The sequence below is a fragment of the Beauveria bassiana genome (genome assembly GCF_000280675.1).
Source record: "Beauveria bassiana ARSEF 2860 unplaced genomic scaffold BBA_S00013, whole genome shotgun sequence".
NCBI classification, from domain to species: domain Eukaryota; kingdom Fungi; phylum Ascomycota; class Sordariomycetes; order Hypocreales; family Cordycipitaceae; genus Beauveria; species Beauveria bassiana.
Window position 1 is genome coordinate 566,363 of NW_007930848.1, and position 25,347 is coordinate 591,709.

At 55.6% G+C, this 25,347-nt stretch overlaps 12 protein-coding genes across 12 annotated transcripts in view; 4 read left to right on the forward strand and 8 right to left on the reverse strand.

Moving 5' to 3' along the window:
• Positions 1 to 392: 392 nt before the first annotated feature.
• On the reverse strand, positions 393 to 2,519 carry BBA_05290 (fungal specific transcription factor; the record flags this gene model as incomplete). Its single annotated transcript, XM_008600387.1, has 1 exon — positions 393 to 2,519. One exon carries the CDS (start codon positions 2,517 to 2,519, stop codon positions 393 to 395), a length of 2,127 nt encoding a protein of 708 aa, XP_008598609.1.
• Positions 2,520 to 2,911: 392 nt separating this feature from the next.
• Positions 2,912 to 4,361, forward strand: BBA_05291 (thiol-specific monooxygenase; the record flags this gene model as incomplete). The annotated part of the gene is made up of 2 exons (XM_008600388.1): positions 2,912 to 2,997; positions 3,089 to 4,361. 2 exons carry the CDS (start codon positions 2,912 to 2,914, stop codon positions 4,359 to 4,361), a joined length of 1,359 nt encoding a protein of 452 aa, XP_008598610.1.
• A 429-nt stretch (positions 4,362 to 4,790) lies between these two features.
• Positions 4,791 to 6,488, reverse strand: BBA_05292 (major facilitator superfamily transporter; the record flags this gene model as incomplete). Its single annotated transcript, XM_008600389.1, has 2 exons — positions 4,791 to 5,937; positions 6,049 to 6,488. 2 exons carry the CDS (start codon positions 6,486 to 6,488, stop codon positions 4,791 to 4,793), a joined length of 1,587 nt encoding a protein of 528 aa, XP_008598611.1.
• Positions 6,489 to 7,971: 1,483 nt separating this feature from the next.
• Positions 7,972 to 9,323, reverse strand: BBA_05293 (uncharacterized protein; the record flags this gene model as incomplete). The annotated part of the gene is made up of 2 exons (XM_008600390.1): positions 7,972 to 8,254; positions 8,302 to 9,323. 2 exons carry the CDS (start codon positions 9,321 to 9,323, stop codon positions 7,972 to 7,974), a joined length of 1,305 nt encoding a protein of 434 aa, XP_008598612.1.
• Positions 9,324 to 10,146: 823 nt separating this feature from the next.
• BBA_05294 (TLDc domain containing protein) lies at positions 10,147 to 12,019 on the forward strand (the record flags this gene model as incomplete). Its single annotated transcript, XM_008600391.1, has 2 exons — positions 10,147 to 10,212; positions 10,271 to 12,019. The coding sequence occupies 2 exons, from the start codon at positions 10,147 to 10,149 to the stop codon at positions 12,017 to 12,019; spliced, it is 1,815 nt and encodes a 604-aa protein (XP_008598613.1).
• A 218-nt stretch (positions 12,020 to 12,237) lies between these two features.
• BBA_05295 (mitochondrial hypoxia responsive domain-containing protein) lies at positions 12,238 to 13,046 on the reverse strand (the record flags this gene model as incomplete). Its single annotated transcript, XM_008600392.1, has 3 exons — positions 12,238 to 12,788; positions 12,857 to 12,927; positions 12,988 to 13,046. 3 exons carry the CDS (start codon positions 13,044 to 13,046, stop codon positions 12,238 to 12,240), a joined length of 681 nt encoding a protein of 226 aa, XP_008598614.1.
• A 429-nt stretch (positions 13,047 to 13,475) lies between these two features.
• Positions 13,476 to 16,133, forward strand: BBA_05296 (EF hand domain-containing protein; the record flags this gene model as incomplete). The annotated part of the gene is made up of 1 exon (XM_008600393.1): positions 13,476 to 16,133. The coding sequence occupies one exon, from the start codon at positions 13,476 to 13,478 to the stop codon at positions 16,131 to 16,133; it is 2,658 nt and encodes an 885-aa protein (XP_008598615.1).
• A 1,230-nt stretch (positions 16,134 to 17,363) lies between these two features.
• On the reverse strand, positions 17,364 to 18,182 carry BBA_05297 (protein of unknown function DUF125, transmembrane; the record flags this gene model as incomplete). Its single annotated transcript, XM_008600394.1, has 1 exon — positions 17,364 to 18,182. The coding sequence occupies one exon, from the start codon at positions 18,180 to 18,182 to the stop codon at positions 17,364 to 17,366; it is 819 nt and encodes a 272-aa protein (XP_008598616.1).
• Positions 18,183 to 18,894: 712 nt separating this feature from the next.
• On the reverse strand, positions 18,895 to 19,671 carry BBA_05298 (DNA repair and transcription factor Ada, putative; the record flags this gene model as incomplete). The annotated part of the gene is made up of 1 exon (XM_008600395.1): positions 18,895 to 19,671. The coding sequence occupies one exon, from the start codon at positions 19,669 to 19,671 to the stop codon at positions 18,895 to 18,897; it is 777 nt and encodes a 258-aa protein (XP_008598617.1).
• Positions 19,672 to 20,189: 518 nt separating this feature from the next.
• BBA_05299 (putative lipoprotein) lies at positions 20,190 to 22,693 on the reverse strand (the record flags this gene model as incomplete). Its single annotated transcript, XM_008600396.1, has 3 exons — positions 20,190 to 22,115; positions 22,175 to 22,426; positions 22,475 to 22,693. 3 exons carry the CDS (start codon positions 22,691 to 22,693, stop codon positions 20,190 to 20,192), a joined length of 2,397 nt encoding a protein of 798 aa, XP_008598618.1.
• A 333-nt stretch (positions 22,694 to 23,026) lies between these two features.
• On the reverse strand, positions 23,027 to 23,942 carry BBA_05300 (translin family protein; the record flags this gene model as incomplete). Its single annotated transcript, XM_008600397.1, has 3 exons — positions 23,027 to 23,621; positions 23,690 to 23,707; positions 23,770 to 23,942. The coding sequence occupies 3 exons, from the start codon at positions 23,940 to 23,942 to the stop codon at positions 23,027 to 23,029; spliced, it is 786 nt and encodes a 261-aa protein (XP_008598619.1).
• Positions 23,943 to 24,431: 489 nt separating this feature from the next.
• The window catches only part of BBA_05301 (glycosyltransferase family 50), a gene marked incomplete at both ends in the record, with an annotated part of 1,692 nt that continues 776 nt past the window's right edge, over positions 24,432 to 25,347 (forward strand). Inside the window, one exon of the mRNA XM_008600398.1 lies at positions 24,432 to 25,279. Coding sequence (XP_008598620.1) covers positions 24,432 to 25,279 — 848 coding nt within the window. The remainder of the gene's footprint in view (positions 25,280 to 25,347) is intronic.

A 25,347-nucleotide genomic window follows, 5' to 3' on the forward strand; every position in this document is an offset into this window, starting at 1 on the left:
TCCAGTCGCGGCCGGCGCGGGCGCACAGCGAGCACACCTGAAACGTACGGCTGCATTTCTTCTTGAAGCATCGGCACCGATCGCATGCAGGGATGACGACGTCGCGCGCGGCGCCGGCGAGCAGCAGACCAGCAAACTCTCGCAGCGAAAATGTAAGTATTTATGCTAGTTTTCTTACCTGATACTCTTGGTACTTCTTTTTGACAGCCGCTGGCTTGCTTTGATAGGCCAAGAAGACTTTTAATAGATACCAAAATTGGAATATAGTTCTAGCTATGTCTACTACCTCTGGTTAGTATGAGGAATAACAAGGCAATGACCGACAAACTCCAGAACTCCTCGCTTGCTACCCTATACTGTCAAATGCAGATCCTCGTCTCCAGGAACTTGGTCTACAGAAATGCAAACTGCAGGGACCCCCAACCATGCTCCGCCGCTGTTTCGTCATGTACTGAGGCTATGGACGCCTGAACTGGATTGGTGGGTGAGTTGGACGTATAAAACCTGCCGTTGCTCGCCGCCTGCTCGCAGAGAAACTCGGGGATGGCATAGCCGGTCGTCTTGCCGAGCACTTCCTCCATGATGCTCGTCACGACAGCAGCCAGCGACCTCAGGCGCTCTTGGTACGACGACTTGCACTCGCCGGGTTGCGGTCGGGCGTCGTCTGAGAATGATGGCAGCGGCTGCTGCTGCTGTGACGCTATCTTAGCGACAGCCATTCTCACCTGCCGGAACACGCGTGCCGCTCGTCGAGCGTGCGTCCAGGTGTCGGGGAAAGCTTCGAATACGTCAATCAGCGTGTCGACCGCGTCGGTGGTCGAGGCCGGCTCGACGACGCCGCTCATGAGGCAGTGCACGAGCGCCAGGCCGACGGGCAGGGTACGTGCCAAGGTGACGATATTTAGCGGGAGCTGTCGCTGTTGAAGGAGGACGAGAGTCGACTGCAGGTGCTTCTGCGCGAAGCGCAGCAGGTCGAGCGACGACATGATGGCCCCGAAACCGTTGAAGCGGCATGGATAATGCAACATCAGCAGGACGTGGTAGTAGCGCGCGCTGAGCCACGCGACCGACGTGTGAAAGGGGACGTTGTCCGGCTCCACGGGCGACAGCAGGCAGCCGTCACTGTACCAGTTTTCGATTTCCGTCCTCATTTCCTTGATGGCAGCGCGACGGTCGTGCTGGGCAGCGAGCTCCTTGCCGCCGGACAGCACCTGCGCGAGGATGCGGTCCTCGAGCTGCCGCAGACGGATGACGTGCCGATGGATCTGCAGTGCCGAGGCGAAGCGCGGCCGCTCGGGGGAAGCAAACTCCTCCACGGCGAGGCCGGGCAGCGGGACGTCGATGCTCTCGTCGGACAGCGCGGGCGGGAGACCGGTTGAGTATGCCATGACCCGGTCGAGCACCCAGGTGCTCCAGAAGAGCCGGTGGCGGAGCTCCCGGTCTGTCGACGAGAGGAAGGCGTCGGCGCGGCGCGTCAGGCCAAGCGCCATGGCCTGGCGAGCCGCGATGCCGGCGACGGACCAGGTCAGCCCCGGGGCGGGGTCGTACATGCAGTGCAGCGCGAGGAGGACGAGGATCTGGATGGACTCGATGTCGTTGCCGAGGACGCACTCTTGAAGAATGTCCGCGACGGGAACATGGACGGCAAAGGTGGCGGGTGCGTCGCGGGGCATCTGCCCGGAGCGCTGGAGGGTGGTGCATCCGAGGGCCATGACGAGGAAGAGCAAGGTAGAGTCGGCGCGTCGCCGCCGCGGCGGCCATGCGGCGGGCCCGAGGGCGGCGAGGTCTCGTAGCACCAGGGCCCGGTTCATGAATGGGTATGCCCGGTGGATGTGGCGGAAGTAGGCGTCGACCAGCGTGCGCGCCAGAGGATTCTGTGGTGCGCCGCCAGCGAGGTTGCCGCTGAGCCTGTACTGGGCCGCGGCGAGACGAGCATCGGATTCCACGGGCTCATGCTCCCGGTTTATGATAGAGGCTAAAGTCGTCTCCCCCGTGCCGTGGGCGTGAGAAGCAGCCGCCAGGTCTGGCTGGGTCACAGCCGGCAACGACGACACATTAGTAGCAGGAAGGATGGGGCTGGGGCTGGCCAGCATCCCCGTCAGGTCGGATCCGGTGGTGACGCCCTCGATACTGGGGCACCCCCGCGCGAGGAGGTTGTTCTCGTCAATCAGACGGGAGAGCCACGCGACGCGGGCGCGCAGGTGATGCACCTGGACCTTAGCCGACGACGACGACGACGATACAGCGGCGGCGGCGGCCGAAAAGGAGCAGTCGCGGCCGGCGCGGGCGCACAGCGAGCACACGGGAAACGTACGACTGCACTTCTTCTTGAAGCTTCGGCATCGGTCACACGCAGGGATGACGACGTCGCGCGCGATGGGGGTTAGGGGTCCGACGAGAGGCGAGGCGGAGGAGGAGCGTCGGCGTCGGGGCGGTGCCGACTCGGCCGCCGCCGCCGCCGTAGACGTAGGGCGGACCCGGAAGCGGTGGATATTAGCCCGCAAGTCGTCATTATTCATGGCAGCAGATAATTAGTTAGAAGACACGAGGCACCGTAAGTTTTCTCCGTCTTTATGGCTTTCTCTCTCTTGTGAGCTAGCGACCACCGCGTTCCCCCAAGTTTTAGTTCGTGAAGGTCGGAGTGCCCCGACGCCAGCCTTATCTGTTGCCCCCCTCCGCGAGGATAATGGAGCACCAAGCGATTGCGTGATGTTGCGCCAAGGCCTAGATGGCCAAATAAAAAGGAAAAAAAAAAAAAGTACGGCGCCACCCCGACGACGGCGATTTATGTTATTAGTCCTGAATTAGTCAAGCAGCAGTTCGGTATCAAGAGATGGCAACACCTCGCGATTATAAGCGAGTCGGGGTCACGTAGTCACCCGTCTTCCATGGATCGGTAGTTATTCCCATCATGTCGCCAGCACAGAGATGTCGCGCAGCAGACATTGACCGCGTTGCCGTCATCGGCGCCGGTCCCTGTGGCCTCGCCGCCGCCAAGTGAGTTTCCCCTCCCGCTCGCGCCAGTCTATCTATCTATCTGAATGCCTGGCTAATAAAAGGGCATCGGATATCTCTTAGCGGAGAAGAGATTCTCAGCGGTCGACGTGTTTGAGCAGCATACAACCGTCGGCGGCGTCTGGGCCTACACGCCAAACGCAAAGGACTTCGGATGGTGGGTGTCTCCCGTCTACGACTTGCTGGAGACCAACATTCCGCATACCTTGATGAACTATACAGATTTGGACTTTCCAGCGGATTCGGCGCTGTTTCCGCGCCACGAGGTCGTCAAGCGCTACCTCGACGCCTACGCTGAGCCGCTCGGCAAGCTGATTAAGCTGTCGACACGGGTCGTCTCCGTGCAAAAGGTCGCAAGGCAAGGCCGCAACGTGTGGGAGATTCAGACATGCCGCGTCGGGTGTGATGGGATGTCAACGTCGTATTACGATGCCGTCGTCATCGCCAATGGGCACTATAGCGAGGCGTTTACGCCGTGCGTCCCGGGCCTCGAGGCCTTTAACCACTCGCATCCGGGGCTCGTGTCGCACGCGAAGCAATACAGACGTCCGGAAGAGTTTGCGGGCAAGAAGGTGGTTGTCGTCGGCCACTCTGCATCAGGCAGCGACATTAGCGCTCAAATCTCAACGTCAGCCAAGCTTCCGGTTATAATCTCTGAAAAACACCGTCCCAAGCCGGCGCTCGAGGAGCCGACCCCGTGCTGGGCAAAGGGGATGCCCGAGATTATTGAATTCATATCAAAGGGTCGCTCCGTCCGCTTCGCCAACGGCGAGATCGAAACGGATATCGACGCAGTCGTCTTCTGCACCGGCTACCTCTACAGTTTTCCCTTCCTCCAGAGTCTCGGCTCGGTGCTGGTGAGCGACGGCGCGTGCGTGCACGGCCTGTACCAGCACGTCTTCCGCATCGACGACCCGACGCTGGCCTTTTTGGGGCTCCCGCAGCGCATTGTGCCGTTCCCCTTTGCCGAGGGCCAGGCGGCGTGGGTGTCGCGCGTCTGGGCCGGACGCCTGGTCCTGCCCCCGACTGCAGAGATGAGGGCGTGGGAGACGGCACTAGTCAAGGCCAAGGGAGCTGCTGCCGCACTGCATGTCATGGGCCCCCTTGAAGATGTAGACTACATCAACGAGATGCACAGGCTGAGCCGCGAGGCTGAGCGGGACGAGGCGCTGGAAGGCGAAGGAGGAGGGCTGGGCAAAATGCCGCCGTTTTGGGCGGATGAGAAGAGGTGGCTGAGGGCGCAGACGCCTCTCGTCAAGGCGGCGTCGAGGAGGTTGGGGGGCGAGAGGCACAAGATTCGGGATTTGGAAGCGCTTGGGTTCGTGTATCCTGGTATTCTGAGCTGATAATCTCTGAGTCGGCGGCTGATCGACGACCTCGAGCAAACCGTCCGAGGCAGATGGTCGGGGACAACCGGCCGGTCGAGGGGGGGCCGACACACGGAGCCCACTCACTCTACGACCGTAAGACAATAGTATGTAGCTTAAAGTTCATAGTATTATCTTGTTTATCTTCCTAAGATTTTTTTTCTTTTTTTTTTACTTTTGGTTAGTTTTTTTGTTTTTTTTTTTTTCTTTTCATTTTAAACCACATTATCAGAGAAGCCCGTGCTTACTATTCGAAATCTAGGGTCGTCATCCAAGTTGTTTGGCATCTCGCGATATTTTGACTCTTATGTATACCTCTACGTTGCCATTCCTGGTTTCAAATCAGCTGAGCTGAAGCACTCTTGCCGGCTGCGTACTTTCGAGCACCAGTTTTGCCGGCGTCCGTTCCTACTTGTGGTCCTTGTCACCACCCATCTTAATCTCCTCCACGGTCGCCGTGGCCTCCTCGTCGGAGCCGGCAATGTTCCCGGTCGCCGGTTTGTCAAAGCCGTACTCGGCGATGCCTGGGTGGCTCCTATCCCACCACAAAAACCCCAGCTGCACCAGGATGCTCGCCACCGTCATGGCCGTGACCATGGGGAAGCCGATGGGATACCGCGGCGCGTCGGCGACCCGAAACGCCCGCAGCGGAATCGTCGCGTGGCCCACGTAGACAATGGTGACGGTCAGCGCGACGATAATGGACCGCGCCTCGGGCTCCTTCCTCAACAGCTCAGCCATCCACGCCATCAGCGACGAGGAGCCGGCGTACGTGCTGTACGTGAGAAAGTAAAAGGCCAGAATGACCGTGTCGTTGCGCGGCCACGCGCACAGCACGGCGAGGATGACGGCGTACCACGCCAGGCTGCCGATGCTGACCTGCCAGCGCCAGTGCTTCCTGTCCGACAGCGCGTTGAGGCCGACGTTGGCGACAATCTGCAGCGCGTAGCCGCCGAGCGGCAGCACGTTGACCTGGAAGACGCTGTACGCCCTGTTGCCGTCGGCGTCCTTGATGCTCTCGAGGTACAGCACAAAGTAGGCGTTGGCGCGGTGCGCCCACGCGGCCAGCGCAAAGGCGAGCAGAAAGAACCAGGTGACGGGGTGCGCGCTGAGCTGGCGCAGCTTCCTCCGCAGCACGGCGGCGCCGACGGGCGTGCTGGTGCGGGCGCCGAAGCTGGCCATGCGGCGCCGCGCGAGGCGCTTGTCGGAAGAGGTGAGGTAGAGGGCGCGCGTGGTGGCGGGCGAGTCCGGGATGGCGACAAAGGCGACGAGGCCCTGGCCGACGGTGGCGGCGCCGGCAATGATGAAGAGCCACTGCCAGCCGCGCAGGCCGTGCACGCCGTCCATGTCGCGGTGCAGCGCGGCCTGCAGCACGCCGAGGAACATGGCGCCGGCAACGTCCGAGGCCGTGCACAGGGCGAGGCGCACGGCGAGCTCGCTCGGCTTGTACCAGTTGAAGAGCAGCGCGACGACCGAGGGCCAGAACGAGGCCGAGAGCAGGCCCAGGACGAAGCGGAGGCCGTAGATTGTCTGCGCATTCTTTGCCTTGTACGTGCTGAGAGAGTTTACCGACGGCGTTAGTCTTGACTTTTTTTTTTGTTTTTTTGTTTTTTTTGGAAAAGAAAAAGCAGCCCGGAGGAGGGAGAAAGGGAGGGAGTGGACTTACAACAGGACGAAAAACCCCCAGCAGACCTCGCAGATGGGCAGAAAGATGGACGGTCGGAGCCGGGTCTGGATGAGCTGTCCCGGCACGAGGCCGAGGGCGTAGCCAATGGAGAAGAAGGTGTTGAACATGACGAGCTCGTTGCCGTACAGGCCGAGGCTCTCGCGCATGCCGGAGACGTAGGCCTGCGTGGTGGCCGACTGGTCCATCTCCTTCATGAGGCCGGCGACAAACATCCACAGCACGAGCATGACGTCCATCTTGAAGAGCAGGACGCGGCGGGGCTTGCGAAACCAGGGAATGAAGCGCGCAATGTGCGCAAAAGCCCCGGTGATTTCAAAGTTGGCATCATCATCATCATCGTTGTTGTCCTCTGCCGCGGCGGCGGTGACGGTGATGACCGAAGGTGGTGCTGCCGGGGTGGGAGACTGGGTGGCGGCCATCTTGTGTGTCGGGAAAAGATGAAGTAAAATCGGCAAGATGCTCAAAAAAAAAAAAACGGCTAATGGAGATTGGGCCCTGAGGGTAATTGAGGCGAGCTTCCCTTTTTATAAGAGGCTGTCGCCAGGCGGCGACCCGTCAACTCAACCATGAAGCTGAAGGATTTGCCATCACGACATCTCTGTGCTCGTCGCATCTGAGCCTTGGATTAGCTAGCCCCCCCACTGCGCCTGACACCCACAGGGCGGAAGTAAGTGACGGCTGTTGGTAAGGTAATTACAGACGTTCGCCTCGCCTGAAGGGGGGGGGGCCAGGCGAAGACGTGATTTGAGAGTCGGGCTACGACATTAGGGGCCGAAGAAAAATTACCGAAAGGGGCAGATCCCGCCGGCCCCACAGCGGAAGAAGAGGTCGTCGGATCACATAACATAGCTAAAAGCTTGGAGTGAGGAAATCAAGGTCAATGTGCGCACCGAAAGCTATTTTGTCAATGGCGCTGCGCTTTGGCACATGGGTGCACTTGCCCGCGTTATAACCGACCCCGCTTCAGATTGTGTTGTTGGGCGCCGATGCGGCTCACCATGGAGGTGAGTTGAGACTGAGCGAGCAGATGCCGCTTCCATGGTCCATACCTGGCCTTGGTCTACATGGAGAGACTATCTGCCCTGGAGCGTTATTCGAGGAGCTGGGCGGTTCAGGAGCCCGTAGAAAATCTTTTTATCATCCAACAGACACGGGGAGTCATCCGGATGTGGTTGTGCCCAGGGATACCCACGGCATGTAGTAGGTACAAGTTAGCCAGAGTCTAATCTATTGCTTTCTTTTCTTTGAATAGACGCACTATAACCAAAACGAGTAAAGCGTGTCGCAAGCGTGTTTAACAGGCGATTTTATTTATTGGACAACTCTGTCAATGCTGAAAAGACAAGCAGACTTGATGTAATTACTGGAGATGATAAAATCACCTGTGATCAGCTCGCAAGGTTGCACGTTACTCAACGGTGGTCGGGTTGACATAGTTAACTACTGGCGTCAACTCAACTCAATTAATATTATTTTCGATTATGTAAAATTTAATCCACTTTGTTGATTGGTGGATTAGGCAGTTGATATTATTGATCTAGTTACAATAGCTGGCAGACGCGGTTCTAAAAGGGAGCATCTAACGAGTGCGAGTCCTAAGGTTAACTAGCTTATACTGTATCGGCAATATGAAAGCCACTAGAAGCCGCACAACTCACCCCAGGAGTGACTAATAGCTATTAAGCTTGAAGTTCTATAATTGTAAATAGGGTGTATATTTACTTATAATATATTTTTGATTAGGACTTTAATACTATGGGCTAAGGCATTAGGTCTAGTTTCAACTTTATAGTCTTACATAAACTAGTTGCGATGCAAAAGCTGTTGACAGACAACGTTGGCGCTGGTATTCACAGAATCCTCGAGACGAGTTGCTTTGTTGTGGTTGATAGAGTGTGAGAGTCAGCGAGATAGACAGCGTCGAGGCTGGTACTGTAACCCTGCTGTATCGACATTGACCTCCCAAAGTCCTATTTCAACGCCGACATCTATGCCAGCCATTTCGCGAATAAATAGTCCTTTAGCCGCATCTCGCGATGAGCTCTTGTGACCTTTTGGAAGCATCTCGCGGCTCGCCAAGACTAGTCTACGTCCATCGTCATGGCCAAGTTCGGTTGCAGCTGGGCTTGCAGGCTTGCGGCTCAGCCTTTTCCGTTGTTCCTGGCCGGTGGCCATGGTCGCTATGCTGACATCTTCCGGTCACATGATTCTTCATGTTTGATTCATACCAACAACAAGAGAGCTGCTGCAATATAGACAAAACTGCTGCTCCACCGCAACGCCGTCGCACGCAAGCCAAAACTCTGCACCCAAGTGACTAGCGGCTGGCTCTGCGGTTGCACGCTGATTTTGTGTGTCGAGTTGGCAGCGTCAAACACCCCCGTAAAAGTAATCTCAAACTCGGCAGTGATTTCGTTGTCGCGGATGCTGGAGCTTGTTGCGTTGCCTCGTCCTGACAGCGCCAAGTTGAGCGTCGTGTTGGTGAAGGATCCATTCATGGTCAACTGATCTGGAAGTCGAAAAGTATGTTCTCGGGAGTCTGAGCACGCCCGTTTGGGTAGTATCAGCAACAGCCCGTCGTCTGTAGGCTTGAAGTTGAGCTCGTCCATCATTGTTGCGTTGAACAGCGCCTGGTCCGAGTTGGCAGCACTTTCTGCGAGGGTCATGTTCATAAAGTCGGCAGCCTGCGTAGTGCGCGTGGAGAAATTGGACCACCCGTGCGTCGTCGTGACGCGAAACAGATCTGGTTTCTTGGGACAGAATTGGTCTTTTTTGATGTACGCGTACGAGTCGCCAATGTTGTCAAGCGACTTGTCTGTTTCCCACGCTTTGAACCCTATGATGATAGAGTTGGTTGGACTAGCTGGATACGACGGCTGCGGGCCGATCCAGGCATAGCCGAGCATGTGGCTTGTTTGCAAGTCGCCCGGACGGCATCTTTGACCTGCCGTGACGACGTACTTTAGCGACGCCTCACCCTTGAAGAATGACCCGCCGTAGCCCAAGCCGACGCCCTTCATTCCGGTGTTGTTTGTGGCGTGAAAGGGGATCAGGTCCCATTTCCAGACTGGTGGGATAGCGGGTATCCCGCAACCCTCGTCGCCGGTTGAAGAGCCGCCAGAGGAAGAGTCGTCTGATGAAGAGCCGCCGCCGCCGCTGCCGCCGCTACCACCACCACTGCTAGGAGAGTCATTGTTTGAGTTCCCGTCTCCGCTACTGCCGCCCTTTTTTGCGCTCGCACCTGGTAATGTCATGGCCAGAAGGCATGGCAATAACAGAGTCAATGGCTGCATAGCTACTCTTGCTGTCTTGTCCTGGTCGCAGGTGTTGGGAGGCGGTGAAATACAGAGTCACGTTTTTACACGAAAGATTTTACAAGAGAGAGGGAAAACCGACGCAGATATAAGGCTTAGGGCAAAAATGTAAAATTACAACACTCGACGATCTGCGGTTGTGACTTCAGCCGCAGCGGGTACGCAAGGCGTTTTGCCAACACGAGGAGACTTGGCAACAGTCTCGTGAATACTGTCCTGTTTTTAGGAAGACTATGAAACTAACTGCAGTTATAATTAATAGTGCACCGTACTTGACCTCTGACGGCTCTGGACTCGAGGTTTACTTAGGTAGTTAGTAATTATATGCTGCCCCCCCAGCGTCAAGCACCAACACCGACCACATAACATTTACAAAGGCACGCAGCCGCCCCCGCTCGTTTTAGGCTGACCCCGGTGGGCGTCCTTTGCCCTCTTTACTAATTAGGGATCTTTCAGTCGTTAAATAGCGTAAATAAAATACAAATCCAAACACATACTTCACTAGCGCCCATCAATCAGCCCTGCATGAACCAGACTGAATGGCTGTCGGGCGAAGCCCCACTAGGTACCTAGGTAGTGACGTCGGCAGTCATCCCTAGCTCCGAGAATGTGGTTAGCATTGCTGCCTGCTACAACTCGAGGTACCCCAAGGGCAGCAGGACTGCAAGTACTTGTATTGTTATTGAACTTCATTGGAGAAAAGTCATCTCACACATTACGCACCAAATCCTGCAAAGCGCCACGCAGGAAGAGACTTGGGAAGATGGGGCAGGTCATATCGGACGAGCAGTCGACGCATCGCTCCAAAGAAGAGCTGCTACAGGACCTGGTGAGTAGCGCAGTGCACCCGGCTCCTCCATCTTGCACGACTGACCTTTACAACATAGGCAGTGCGCTTCAAGGAGAAATGCTTCACTTCTCTCGAGTTTTACTCGCTCAAGGATGTTTTCAAGACTCTGGCCGATCGCCAGGGAGACGTCTCGTACCTAAAGGAAGACACCATCGCTCGCTACTTGGAGATACCCGACATTCTTGGCGCGTCGCCAGTTTTGTTCCAGATGGTGTCGTATGTGGGTGCCTTTCCCTTCCTGGCCGAAGCACCAGTAATTATCGAGTTTCCGCATCTTATAATGGTCGTAGTCATCATGACTGAACGATATAAACGGGTTCTTGCTCGCGGGTCAACCGACCGTACCAAGCTGCTCTTCAAGAGCATGGCAGTCTATGACCGCAAAGCATCTACGACAAGTCCCATCTCACCAACTATCCAAAGTGATGATACGGATCAGGCCGGTACCAAGTCGCTGGGCTTCACTGTTGACCAGCCCGGACAAGAAGATGATGACGAATACGCCGACGATGACCTCGTTCTTACCGCGTTTGAGCTTCTGGATATCGGCGATGCCGTCAAACAAGGCAGTGTACCCGAGGTACACGGCGCAATTATACCAATGGACAACTTTCGCAAGCTCGTGATGCTGCTACTCCTCGTTGCTCCTCTAGGTGAACAAGACAGTCTTGCGCAATATTCCGATCGTGTCACAGGCACCGAACTGGAGCACCTACGATCCTCAGCAGAGAGCATTTTATCGTCCTTTGCCGATGTAGAAACAACCCCTGGCATTCGATACCATGACTTCAAGCGACTTCTGCCCGTCATTGCTCCAAACCTTTTCAGCGGGTTCAATAACCTCTTCAATCACTTTCTATTCTCCAAGAATCTCGATTTTTCCAAACACAAGGGCGACGAGGCCAAACTCGAGAATCAGCCCGCAAAGCTAGCTCAGCCGCTGGTTCTCAACAATGGCGAGATTTTGAATGGTCATCTCTTGGCTCAAATATCCACATTCTTGCCCGCCTCCGACTTATTCCACCGTGTCCGCCTGTTGTATTCTGGAAACGAATCGGGCTTCTCCATCGGGAGCTTCGAGTCCAAAGTGTTCAACTGGGCTGCCCCTACGATATTGCTCGTCAGCGGAAGTCGGATCGGAGACGAGCCAGAAGGTGGGCAGGAGACCAACTTTGCCGAGTCTCTGCCTCTAAAGCGGTATCCGAATGGCAGCAAAGGCGAGCGCCTCACATTCGGCCTGTACGTTCGGGAGCCGTGGAAGCACACCCACAAAAATTGTTTCGGCGACTCCGAGACCGTCCTCTTTCAACTGGAGCCCGTACACGACGTCTTTCGGGCGTCAACCATCAACACCGACTACGTCACATTTACAAAGGCGCCCGCCAATCAGCCCTGCATGGCTTTTGGGTGTCCCCATCCCAAGCCAACAAAATCAGGCCGTACCAGCGCCACATTCTCACTGGGCGCGGTATCGCTTCTGTTGGATGGCTCGTTTGAGTTTGGCGTCTTCAACCACGATTATTCGTCCCGTGGCGGTGCGTTTCACACGAGCGCGGTGCGAAAGTCCAACTTTCAGGATCGGTTCCAGATTCACAAGCTCGAGGTATGGGGCTGCGGCGGCGACAAGGAAGCCGCCGCGCAGGCGGAGAGATGGGCGTGGGAGGAACGGGAAGCCGAAGCGCGCCGCAAGATTAATCTGGGCACTGGTAGTCAAGACCAAGACCGAGCGTTGTTGGAAATGGCGGGATTGATTGGAAATAACCGGAGCGGTGGTTCCATGTCCTAGCAAGACGCAGGAGAAATATATACTCGGCTCCTTCACGAGGACATGATCGGAACAGTCTCTGATAACTCTTGTTTAACTGCTTATATTTGAAACATGGTCTATCGCTTGTGGAGAGAGTAGTAGTGAGCATCAAAGCTACTTCGTATCGTACAAGGAAAGCGTCTGCTTTCCAACAACGCCAGATATATACAAGCCACAAGCTTTTCGAAACAGGGCGTTTATTTCTTGGACTCACCATCATCCTTCTTCTTTGAGCCATACACCTCTCCCAGAGCACCCAATGAGCTTCTGGGGTTCTCCCTTCTCTTCTCGATAGTCGGTTCACTGGCAACACCGGCAGCGGCGGCGGCGGCCTGCTCCTCGGCAGCTTTTGTTTCGGCCGGGCCCCAGAGCCCCATGCGGCCGAGGATACCGCCCGTGCCGCCGGCCTGCGGGTCCTTGTCAGCCTCTTGACCGGCCGCCGCGCTCGACTGCGCAAGGGCCTTTTTCTCGAGCATGGCGCGCATGGCCTTGTCCTCATCATCACGGGCCTCGAGCTCGCGGATCCATTTCTGGCGCTTCTCCTCGGCCGTCGTCTCCTCCTTGAGCTTGCGCAGCTCCTTGCTCTTCTCGCGGTCCTGGTTATAGTACATGCTGCCGGCGACCATGGCGATGACGGTGAAGCCCTGCGCGGCGACGCGCGCGCGAAACATCTTGTTGGCCTGCTTCGAGTCGCCCCGGCGGAGGGCGCGGTATGCGTTGATAAAGGCGAAGACGGTCAGGCCCATGCCTAGGGCGGGCAAATTTGTTAGCGTATTTGGCAGTCGTCGGCGGTGGACATGAGCGGGGGAGAGGTACCGAGCGGCACAAGAGGCTCTTCTTTGATCTTGCGAAAGAACTTGTGCAGCGTCTTTTCGTTGCGTAATTCGCTGTATCATCGTCGCGTGAGCAGTGGTGGCGCAGGAAACGGCATCGATTGAAACACGTACAGGTCATCGTCAAAGGACGAGGGCATCCCACCCGCGTTCGGTGAGGGTAGTTGCGCCATGACAGGGGATTTTAATCAAGTGTCGTCAACTGGTGAGGGGAAGGAAAAGATCAGTCGAAGCTGTCGACTGGTCGGATCATTGGTACTGCAAATCGGAAGCTACCAGTAACCATGCGCTGCTTTTGGTGGCGTCGCAAGACCCACCCACGACCTGCAAGCTCTCCATGGCTGCAAAACAGAAAAGAGCTTACCAGCCTTCCTTCTGCATGACTTGTCCTCAACATCTACCAGACACAACAAGTCGAGTATTACTATCACAGTACATTGCTTGTCAAAGAGAGCTATCGACCACGCATCACATCCAAATCGAAACTTCGAAACATCGAAACTTCGAAACGACCCATCTTAGCATCCACCCGCGCGGCAAGCCAGGGGCAGCCTTGCTCAAGCGTCAACCAGCACAACGAATAACATGACGCCAAGGTAGCCATGTGGTTTTCGACACCCTCTGCCGAGAGCCTCACGAGGCCGCGGGTGGCTATCGTCATTGTCTCCGCTTTAGCAGCCATCTCGGCAGGCTACTATGCATACCACAGCAACTCACCGCATTTCGTGCTTGAGCTGCCCGATGGGTCGCTACACCGAAGCAACGCGGTGCGCCGAAACCACCGCCGCTCCCGGCGGTCAGGAACTGTCTCCAGTTCGTCCTCGGATGTCGCTGGTGATGAAAATGCAGAGAATACCGCATTGCCACAGCCACCACCACAGCCCTCAACTGAGGGCGAGACTGGCGTCGACGAGAATAATGAGGACGAGTGGTGGAACGACCCGAGTCAACTACCTCCTCAGAGAGCAGGCCACAATATTGTGGGCTTGTTGTTTCGCGTATCAGAGGATAACGCGCGCCGCAATGGGTGCGTCCATAGAGGATGCCAATGTAATGCCTGCGGCATGGTCCCTATCCGAGGCATTCGCTACCGCTGTGCAAACTGTGCAGACTTTGACCTCTGTGAAACCTGCGAATCTCAGGGTGTCCACATCAAGACGCACATCTTCTACAAGATTCGAATTCCGGTCCCGCCATTTGGCCACAAACAAATGCAGCCGGTCTGGTACACTGGTGATCCAGAATCTTGTCGCCGTGCCGTGCCTAGAGGAATCATGGCAAGGTTGTCCAAGGAGACTGGCTTCGAGAGACCCGAGTTGGAAGCATTCTGGGAGCAATGGACCTTCATGGCCAACACGGAATGGAGAGATGACCCGGATCAGTTCTGCATCGCCATGGACCGCAAGACCTTTGAACGATGTCTTGTACCGACAGGTGCTTCCGCATATGCAGAACCTAATCTGATACACGATCGCATGTTTGCATTCTACGATTCAAACAATGATGACCTCATTGGCTTTTCTGAATTCTTACATGGTCTCTCCTACCGGCGACGGAAAGATAAGCTGCAGACTGTATTTGACGGCTACGATATTGATGGAGATGGTTACGTTAATCGCCGAGACTTTTTGCGCATGTTCAAAGCTTACTATGTTTTATACAAGCAAATGCATAGAGACATATTAGACGGCCTCGAAAATCAACTACTCGCGAGTACAGAAGCAAAGCACCTTGTCAATGGCCGACAGCCCCTCAGCAGTCTTTTTGGACGCGAGGAAAGAGTCCCACAGGCTGACTCGAATATGCGCTTTGAAGGCAAAACATATCATCCGGACGGCCATGTAGCAGTGGACAAGGACAAGGAAGCTGCCTTTGTCGAAAACGAAAACGACACTGCCACGCGGAGAGATATACTGACGAGTCTTTTTGCATGCGAAACGGACAGAAGAGCCCGACGACGCGGGCTGGTTATTGGTCATGATGGTGACGGGAACTGGAGAACAGCCCGTCGAGCCAGTGGTGCCGATGCTGACGGCACCTACTGGCTTACTATGCTTGATCCGCCGAACAATCTAGAACAGTTCTCGGATGTTTTACTTGGCAACAATAATGGCGCCGACGAAGACAGTGCGCAGCGAGACTCTGCTGATGAAGACGAGGGCACTGCTGGGGATGAACAAGGTCCCAACTCGAACAGCGCCGAAGCCAGGCCACCGACGGAAAGCGAAGCACGCGCAAGAGCTATTGAACGCAGTCGAAGACAAGCTCCTAAGTTGGACAAGAAGCGGCGTGATATGGCCAGGCGCAAAATTCATGACCGGTGGAGACGTCGACAGTTTTACCTCGATCAGGAAGAGGGTGGTGCCGCTCCGGATGACTGGAGTGACGGAGAAGACATTCTTGCCAAGGCAGAGCAAGCAGAGAGGCGAGAGAAGAGACGCCGAGAGAGGCGACAAAACGGTGCACCAGCATCGGTCGAGTCCGATACCAGCTCTGACGACATTCCATTCCAAATCAGACGTGATGATCCTGCTTATAGACATGGGTTTGCAGAAAACGACGCTGGAAAGGAAATCCTTTACCAAGTGACGCAGCAGGCATTCAATGAATTGTTGGACGTCATCTTCAAGCCAGCAGAGGATCTTGCGGTACAGGCTGCTGAAACTAGGCTTGAGCGCGCAGCTTACGCAGACCTCATTGACGAGTTTGATCCCTCGCAAGCAGACACGGAGGAAGAAGGCGAGGATGGTAAAGAAAAGACGGGCGGCGATCAGCCGTCTAGTGATAAGCCCGCCAGCGAGAAGAGCCTGGATGAATTGCTAAAGGACAGCGGATACTCGGTAGAACCGTCAGAGCCTCGTAACGCAGTTGAGTTGCAGACGGCCACCAGCGTTGAAGAGGTGCTGGAAGCGGCAGACAAGGCCGCAAATTCTGTCGCGGCGATGGAGGTACCGGTAACAGAGTATCGTGACCCTACGCTACCCCAATTTCGGCCCAACAGCGTAGCAGAGGCGGCCACTGCAGCTCCGTCCGTTACGGTATCTGAGGCTCCGGAAACGAAACGGAGTTCAACGCCGGAGCCATCCAATGCAACACTCAGGGAGTGGAAGCGCCTCAACCTGGCCGAGATCCAGGCTGAGGCCCGAGGAGGCTGGGGCAAGCTCAACTTTGCAGAGTTTGAAGAAATCTACAAGTCACAAGAGACGCAAGGGAACAGACTGGACTACTTGGGCAGCTGGATCGACTTTTGCATCCCATAGGAGAGAGATTGGACAAGGAACACTGCATAGGATTCAGCGACGGCAGAAGCGGTGGTGGGAGACTCGGCCGGTGACGACGTTGGGGTCAATGCTGGAGCCGATGGCGGCTGGGCCGCGCCAGCCCCGGGTACGGATCTGATTCTGTTCCAGACATGGATCAGGCAGTTTGTACTATAGCGCAGAGACGTACTCGTGGTGCAGTTTACAAAGCGATACTATGAGGAGAAGAATTCAATTAATATGCAATCAATATGCCTCAACAGTTGGTAAAAGCTGGGCTGCGTTGATGGATGCGACGATCAGCCTGTAAAGTAGGCCGCTATTCGGCCGAAACCCCCCACGCCCCACACGTAAGGCTGAGACTTTTTTGTCGGTCTTCTTCGCAGGCCGGTCTGAGGAGTAACGTACACATCCATGTAGCTCGAACTACCACTGCCCGAAGAGACGAAAAGAAGCTGAGAAATAAGCCCTAGTGGTGCGTAAAAGTGGAATTGGCAAGGGCCTGCATTGAGAACATAGGTGTGATGACCCGAATAGGCTCATATCAATGCTGGGGTATCGAACTTTTAGGACTCGGGCCGCGAGGCACATCTTGAGAGGCTGACTGGTTTCTTGACAATGGTTATGCCGTGCCTGCCGACTCTGGTGGCGAGCGAAGTTTTCGAGGCGCAACGACGGTGAGAATCAAGAGTTCATGGCCTGTGTGTAGACGGACAGCGAGTATGTGTCTGAAACAGGCCTTTTCGTTGTCCAGGGTTGTGCGTGAGGTGATGTGCATAATGACGGATAGTTGCCCTAGAACATGCCGGACGCCAAATTCAAATGCGTTTCATAATATGTCTTGTATATAAAATATACTGTACATGCACGCTGCACTCATCCACTGTTGAATGTGCCATTCGCTGGACATGGCGCTGTCACTCCGCACGTGCAACTCCATACGTACAATACAAGCAAACTCGTGTCACATTCAGAAACAACAGGCGATTAAAAATGACTCGTAGTGAAATGAAAATGGCATTCATTCCTCCAATCTGTGGAGGGGAGTTTTACAAGCAACGCTCAAAATCGTAAAGAAACCAAAAAAAACGCCATCCTATGCACGCAGCCATCCTATGCACGCAGCTATCCTATGTACGCAACCATCCCAGCTGTCAATCTTTATTTTCGGCTCGACTTGGAACGTTTCAGTCAAGCCTATACAAAGCACAACACATGCCCTTCCCCCATTTATTTGAGAATCTTCACCAGCGACCCTGCGCTATCCGTATCCAGAGCCTTGATGATGACGTAGCTCGTGCTCGCGGCCAGGACGCCAATGATGAGCGTCTGGATGGCGCCCGACAGTCCCGCGCGATGGTTGCGGATAGCGACGTAATTCTTCACATAGCCAAAGATTAAGAGTATGACGGCCGTCACGGCAATGGACACGACGAGGGCGTCGCCGACGCGGGGCATGACAAAGTACGGAATCATGGGGATGAGGCCACCGACGAGGTAGCTGAGGCCCATGGTGACGCCCGAGATCCAGGCGCGGTGAATGTTGGGCCGCTCGAGGCGCAGCGAAAAATCCACCATGAAGCGCGCCCAGGTATCGCGGCGGCGGCACAGCTCGTCGACGAGCGGCCGGGCGGCGTCGCGCGACACGGCGTACTTTTCGAGAATGGCGTAGACCTCGGCGCGGCGCGCGTCGGGCGCGGCGTCGACCTGGTCGCGCTCGCGGGCTTCGCAAGAGGCGTAGTGGTCGCGCTCCGTGACGGCGGCCAGGTAGGCGCCGAGGCCCATGGAGATCATGCCCGAGAAGAGCTCGGCGAGGCCGCCCATGATGACGATTTTGCTGCTGCCGAGGCTGGAGAGGCCGGCCGTCAGCGCAAAGGGCACCGTGAGGCCGTCGGCGAAGCCAATGATGACGTCGCGGAGGATGTCGGTCGTGTCAAAGAGACCGCCAGAGTCCTCGGGCATCGTCTTGGTCTCGTCGTAGAGGGGCGAGTACCGCTCAACGGCGGGCTCGCGGGGGAGAAGAGGAGAGTTTTCATTGTCAAACGCCATGTTTTGGCTGTGTCAAGGGGGGCGTTTGTGTAAGTTGGGGGAGTTTTTGTGATGTGTGTAAGTGATTTGTGCCTTGTGGTGAGGCTATGGGGAAATCGATTATGGGCAATTAAACCGACTGCTGAGAAAAAAAGACTTGTTATTGGGGTATCAAGGTTATCAGGCGAAAAGTAGGATGAAGACGAGGAATGCTCAGCTCTTGCAAAAAAAAGGACTTGCCTCACTACAAGGGAGCAAGCTCTACCATATATTCTTTTCCCAATAGCTCCCCCGGACTTCCACGCAGCCAATCACTGCAATGCCATTGCTGACCCTGCAATGTCATCTAAAAGCAACGAAATTCGGTTGGCTGGAGCACTTGCGGTCCCCTTGTAAAGTCGCCGCTCTAGCCTGGCCTTGGTGGTGCTGATAGATATGGAATTGACCAATCAGAGTGCGTCCTTTAGTCAGCTCATGGTCACGTCAAAAGTTCAAGACGGCACCACATTGGCCGCTCAGGGTCCGAGCTGACAAGAAACGGTGTGGACGTAATAAGAGATAAAAACCATCCCTTGTTTGAATATGCAATATTGGAACCGGTGGCTTTTTTTGATTCCGTCAGCCACTGCCGTTTGTGCCGATGCTTGTAGTTTGTGAGATGGAGACATGGCTCAATGTAGCCAAAACTGAGCAAAGTAATCAGACTTGGGATTTTTTCCCACATCAATTGTTGTCATGCTGATTTGGCAGCCTCTTCTGGCCAGTCTGGCCAGACGAGAAAATCATCAAACGACAAGTTGGCGTCATCCCAGCCAAGACCGTTTTCGCTCAACGGCATCAGCGCAGACTCCACACCACACAAGGCAAAGCCAGTGGTGTCGTGACAGCCTTGCTTCTTGTCCTCTTGGTCCATAGGCAACACCCCAAGCACAAGATCCAGATCCGCGTCAGTCCACGGCGACACGGTCCCGCTGGTAGGCGGCGACCAAGACTCGGCCTCCTTTTCGCCGCTGCGCAGAAACTCGCTCGGCGTCACGCCCACGCACCGCTTAAACACGCGGTGAAAGTGCCACTTGGAAAGACCCGTCTGCCTAGCCATCTGACTCAAGCTCAGTCGTTGTCGTCGTTGCCGCAGATTTCTGTCCGCGTTTGTTGCATCACCGTCACCGTCAGCGTTACCGTCACCGCCGTCTCGCCACCCGTCCACAAAGGCGCGAATCTTGCGCACCGCCAGCTCCTCGGGCATGCCGCCCGCCAGCTCCGGCCGACACCGCTTGCACGCGCGGAAGCCAGCCTCGTGCGCGGCGCGGCCTGTGTCGTAAAAGGAGACGTTGGCGCGGCGCGCGAGGCGCGCCTTGCAGATGGGGCGGCAGTATATCTTGGTGGTCTTGACGGCGTAGACAAAGAGGCCGTCGGCGGCGGCGTCGCGGTCCTGCACGGCCTGCCAGCGCCGCGCCTCGTCGCGGAAGAGCCGTGTCGAGTCGGTAGTGTTTTGCTGCTCAGCGCACATGTTTGGTGAATAGAAAGGGCAATCATGGCGACGAGTGCGCGTTGGTCGGCGATGAACAGCTCTTGATGGGATATTCACGGTAACTAAGCTGATAAAGCGGGTCTTGCTTTCAAAGTGACCAATTGTGTCTCGTATCATGACTTACACCATTCATGGAACGTAGCAATTGCGCTGGACGAGTCGCCACAAATTTGCCTCTGGTCGAATGTTGACGGAAAAGGTATTTTTCAAGTTATTGAATTGAGTCTAGATATGCATGCTGTGGACCAAAAGCTCAGGGCCTCACCAGGGATCGGGGCGCACACGCGCATCCTCACTGTCCCACTCCCACCGAAAAGAGCCCATCATAGTATGGGCCCGAGTAGCTACAGGCTTGCACCCATTCGCACCGTGTTTCGAGTCTCAAATAAACCCTTATTCAGAAAAAAAGCCAGTCGAAATTTTAAAGTTCAGTAATCCAATCGTAAGCGTCCTTGTTCATAAACATAAAATCATTGCAATCATTATCGCATCTCCACTTATACTTCATATTCGTTCATGTCTAGATGATCCTCATTTTGACATGACAGGTCAATATGAGGATCGTAAGTCTGGCTGTTGCGGACCCAATCATTGGTAGCCCCCGTGGCCTCGGCATACGCACAGGCGTTGTTGCGTGGCTGAAAATTGGGCATGGAGCGCGGAGCTTGAGCAAAGGAACCCGGAGAGCACCCGCCCTGTGTTGACCAAAAGCAGGGATTCTGCAGCCAGGAGGCTGTGTCCGGTGTTATGCCATGATGAAAGGGGATCAAGGGCATGCGAGTAGAGTCCAACAGCCCCGTGGTTCGGCGTCCATTTCGGCTCATGGCTTGTGGTGGGAAAAAGCCAAATTCATATTCCGTGTATGAGTTTTCAAAGCTATTGGAAGGCCCTGTTGGCGCCGACTCGCCTACGTAGGTACCTTCGTCCCGTTTCGAGCCTCCTCGTTGTTCGTGCATCGCTTCACAAGCTGAGTGGTTTCGCGGGGAAGCAGAATAGGGGCTGCGAGTTGGATACTCTGGGGGCGTATGAAAGTCAGCTTGGTTGGGTTCAAGGCCCTGTGAGGTCTGCCTACCAGCGCCACCAGCCTCAGTCTCTTCCAGAGGAACCTGTTGAGAATGTAATTGCGCGGGAATCGGGCTTGAGAAAGCAAAGGAAGTCGGGTCTCGGATAGTAGATGCGGGGGGCATGAAGAGCTCAGACCTCTGAGGGTAGCTCCCGCGTGCATTCGGCTCGACGACATTGGCCACAGGCGGATTTTCCGCTCGTGTAGAGGCTTTTGGGAGACTGGCTTGGGACGGCGGCGGCGGCGGTAGCATCGCACTGTGTCGGAAAACCGTGCCAGATGCAGAAGACAACGTGTAGTCTTCGTCATAGGCAGCGTGCAGAGCCTCATTAGAGCAGTATTCGATGCCGCAGTCAAACTCGTCGGTCAAATCGATTACATCAGAATGGCCTGCTGAGACCAAAGACAGTTTTGAACGATCAGTAGTGCTGCTTTTGTGCCTCTTCGGTGATCTGACGTGCCGCTGGTCACATTCAATAGCCCGACGGGACAACAGTGCGGTAGGCCCGGGTACGATAGCCACATCTGTCTCAGCAGCGATCACTGGCTTGTCCACTTTGCCTGCCCTGTTCTGTATCCAACGCATGATGTGGGCGGCAACCTCGTCGCTATTCTCTTCCAAGAACATCAGGTGGCCATTGCCATATGTTCGGTATCTCTCCAGAAATCCACAGTCGACAGTGAGGCCGGCTTGTTGCATAAAGTGCATTGTAGAACCGTCATACTCGGAATGGGAGCTTGCTTCGCCGGTAATAATCACATGGCGCATCTTTGCCAAGTTGTCGAGCTTTCGAACGTGCATTGTACCCTCCCCATGTGTCAACTTCTCTATGAAGATGAACCCAGCCGGGATGTTGTCTGGGCAGTACTGGAGCACCATCGCCTTGCCATTATCTTGACGGACAAAGAGAGCCAGGTCCAACGGATGCTGCCCGGTCGAATGTTTCGGATCTGACGATGGAAGCAGCTCCGTCGGCCCTTTTCGTAGATCCAACTCTGCGCGAACGGGTGGGTCGTATGTCAGCGGGATGGTAGACAAGCCGTACTTGAGACGATCCGGATTAAATTTTGTAAAGGTATCAAACCTTCGCTTGCCGTTTCGGCTTACGGTCGCGTCACAAAAGGGCGGGCCGGGCGGCTCGATAGCCACGACACCAACCACAAACTCTGGCACAACATCCGCCGCAAGCCAAGAAGCCGTCGCCCCCGTGCCCTCGCCGATGAGTACTGCTTTCTTGATTGTCTTGAGGAGGCATCTAAGCGCATTCTGGGCTAGCGTTTGTCGCTGCTCGACGGTAAAGAAGAGCGAAGTCAAAGAGGCGCAATACCTGTCGAAATTGCCATCGTTCTTCCTGCCGGTCTAAGACAATTTGGCGAGTTAGTAGGCGGTGCAGGCAACAGGCACATTTCTGTACTTACCCCTGGCCATTTGTTGTGATTCTGGACCGTGGACCAGCGGGGATCAGCTATGTGGTTGAAAACTTCCGGGGTGGTGAATTCCCTCTCAATCTGGGAGCCCTTGATGCTTCGAATCTCTACATCTTTGATTTCTTCCTTGGTCAGGTTATTCGACTTGCCGGTACCTGGCAAATCGACAAGATAGACCCGAAAGCCCTTGCCCACAAAGTACGAGGCCCAGCCCGGGTCTCCGTCGGGTTTTGTCAGCCAAACCTGTTGGTCAGCGTGCTGTCATCAACCCAAATGCATTGAAGAACTAACTTGACTAGAGTGATAGTCGCCATGTACCAGGATAATAGGCCAGTCCTGGGTCATTCTCTGCGGCTCAAGGCACTCTACGTACATCTGCCCGCGAATATGAGTACAGTCGTCGGGTTCGCTGCCCGCCTCCCACTCGTTGTTGACGTAGAAGGTTGTTCTTCTCGCAAGGCTCTCGCCTTTTTGCTTGTTGGTGGCCGCCTGAGCTCTCTTGGGCGGCATTCTGAAAAGAGACTTGGCCGTCAGCGCGCTGCAGCGAGGGACAGCTTCGTGCTTCGGCGGCTAGGCAACTCAGCGCGCAAGGAAGGCAGGCGACTGCGGGTGGAAATGAGTAAGTAAAGATCAGGAAGGAGGAAGAGGAGAGCCAGAAGGGAGGAAGAAGGAGGCAAGATGGCCCGAAGTACACGGAAGAGATAAGAAGAAGAGTGACTTATCCGTTTGTGAGCGACGCGCCGCCAGCTGGCACGCACGCATGACCAACACGTAGTCATGCAAACAGTAGCTACCTATCCTACATAATGTTACTTTAATGCTAAACAAAAAAATCATACATGCCTATGGCGATCCGTGATCAATCGCATCCTCCTTCATGTCCGGCACCCATCCCTTTGGTCGCTCACTGCCCCTCACGACGAGGCCATACCCGAGCTTCTCGACCTTTCTGACGCTCTGCCGCATAGCCTCGACCTTTTGGCGATAATCGCGCGTCGGCACATCGCGCATCATCTCAAACGCGCAGCCCAGCTCCTGCATGTCGCTGAGCAGCGTGCGGCTGTGGCCGTCGTCGCCGTCTCCGCCACCGAGCAGCCGGCCCGTCTGCGCCGTCGTCACCGTCGCGAAGCGCATCAGCTCGCCAAACAGGTCAAACACGCCGTACATGTAGTCGTACTCGGTGAGGCCGACGAGCTCGGCCGCGGGCACGGCCGCCTGCGCCTCGGACAGCGTGATGAGCGTCTGGCGGCGCAGGTAGTGCGCAAAGGAGAGCGCCTCGACGAGCTCCTCGAGGCACCGCATCGTCGACTGGTAGCGGTAGCGGTTGATGGACTGCAGGTCCGGCGCGACGGAGCTGAGCAGCGTGGCGATTTCGGCGAGGCGCGTGTCCATGTCCTTTTGGATGTTGGGCGGGAGCTCCTTGTTAAGCTCCTTGACCCTGTTGCGTGGCTTGGTTAATATTCTGCGGTAGACGAGTTGAGTCCTTCCTTTTTGCTGGTTGTGTACCTTTGTAGAGCAAAGATGCTGGGCGAGGTGTTAGTAAAGAAGATGACATGACTTGCAGATGGCTGTAGGAAAAAACGGACATCTTTTTGCTTTGTGCTGTTACATCTCTCGAGACCTTTACGAGGCGCTCGCGTCTATCGTGGTGCTGGTCAAGCTCATCGCGGAATCCCTCAAACATGTCGTGAAAACGGCCTCGTGGGGCCTCTGCCGCGACCTTGGCTTGGCCATTGTAATCGCGCTTGACGGCTGACATGTCAGAGAAAATGCTGCTGTATGATAATGTGTACTATTTATCAAGTTTCTTTATACGAGAAAGATTAGGATAAATTGCCAATCAGACCGGGTTGTCGCTGATGAATTGATGAAGGATCTTGAAAGCTACCTTGGGCTTGGAGTGGAGCTGCCAACAAGCTGGGAAAAGTTATGGTGGGCTCACCCAAGTTGAGCTGGTGTGGATCTGCATCTCAAAGTGAAGCGCTCTGAAAAGGGGAGCTTGTCGGCGTTTGGACACGCGACGACAATTCACCAAATCTCATCTTACTTTTCCCGAGCGACACGGCGTTTATTGGCAAATTTTTCAATTGAATCATTGCAAATTCATCAACAATAGCAGAAGCAATACATTCGGATTATATCATGGCTGGCAAATGATGTCGCATCTGTAGCACCACTGAACACCTCATCAACAATACCGAGCATACCGCAAACTCATATAATTCACACCGGCACCTACAATCAGAAAATGGCAAAACCAGCAGCCATTCCCGCCGCGAGCAGCAGCAGTAGCAGCAGTCGTCTACGCCCTCTGCACGCGCTCTTCGACCCCATCCCGCTCTTCACTCTCGCCGCCCTCCTCCGCCTACTTCTCCTCCTCTACGGCGCCTGGCAAGACGCCCACTCGGCCCTCAAGTACACCGACATTGACTACCTCGTCTTCACCGACGCCGCGCGCTCCGTCTCCCTCGGCTCCTCGCCCTACGCGCGCGCCACCTACCGCTACACGCCGCTGCTCGCCTGGCTGCTCCTCCCCACCGCCGCCACCACCACCATCCACCCCTTGCTCTTCCACTCCGGCAAGCTTCTCTTTGCGCTCGCCGATCTTGCCGCCGGCTGGCTCACGCTCCGGCTTCTACGCGGCGATGGCGGCGGCGGTGGTGGCCTCCGACCATCACCACAGTCGTCCTCCCAAGATAGCCGCATGACGGCATCGCAGAGAGCAGGGGCGTTTGCGGCGCTGTGGCTCTGGAACCCCATGGTCGCGACCATGAGCACGCGCGGCAGCGCAGAGGCCTTGCTCGGCGTGTTGACAATGGCGCTGCTGTGGGCAGTCGCCCGCAAGAGGGTGGTGCTGGCCGGGGTGGTGCTCGGGCTGGCGGTGCATCTGAAGATTTACCCGTTCATCTATGCGCCGGCGGTGGTCTTGTGGATGGACGAGGAGAGGATAGCGACGGGCGGCCGAGGCAAGGCCAGAAAGAGTACGACAAAGACGCTGTTAGAGGCGGCAATGCGCTTCGTGACGCCGGCGCGGATCAAGTTTACCGTTGCCAGTCTGACGACGTTTATGCTGCTCAACGTGCTCATGTACTCCATGTAGGTGTTGCTTTCCCGCCTAATCTCTTCTACTCTCTTCTACTCTCTCTCTCTTTCTCTCTCTCTCT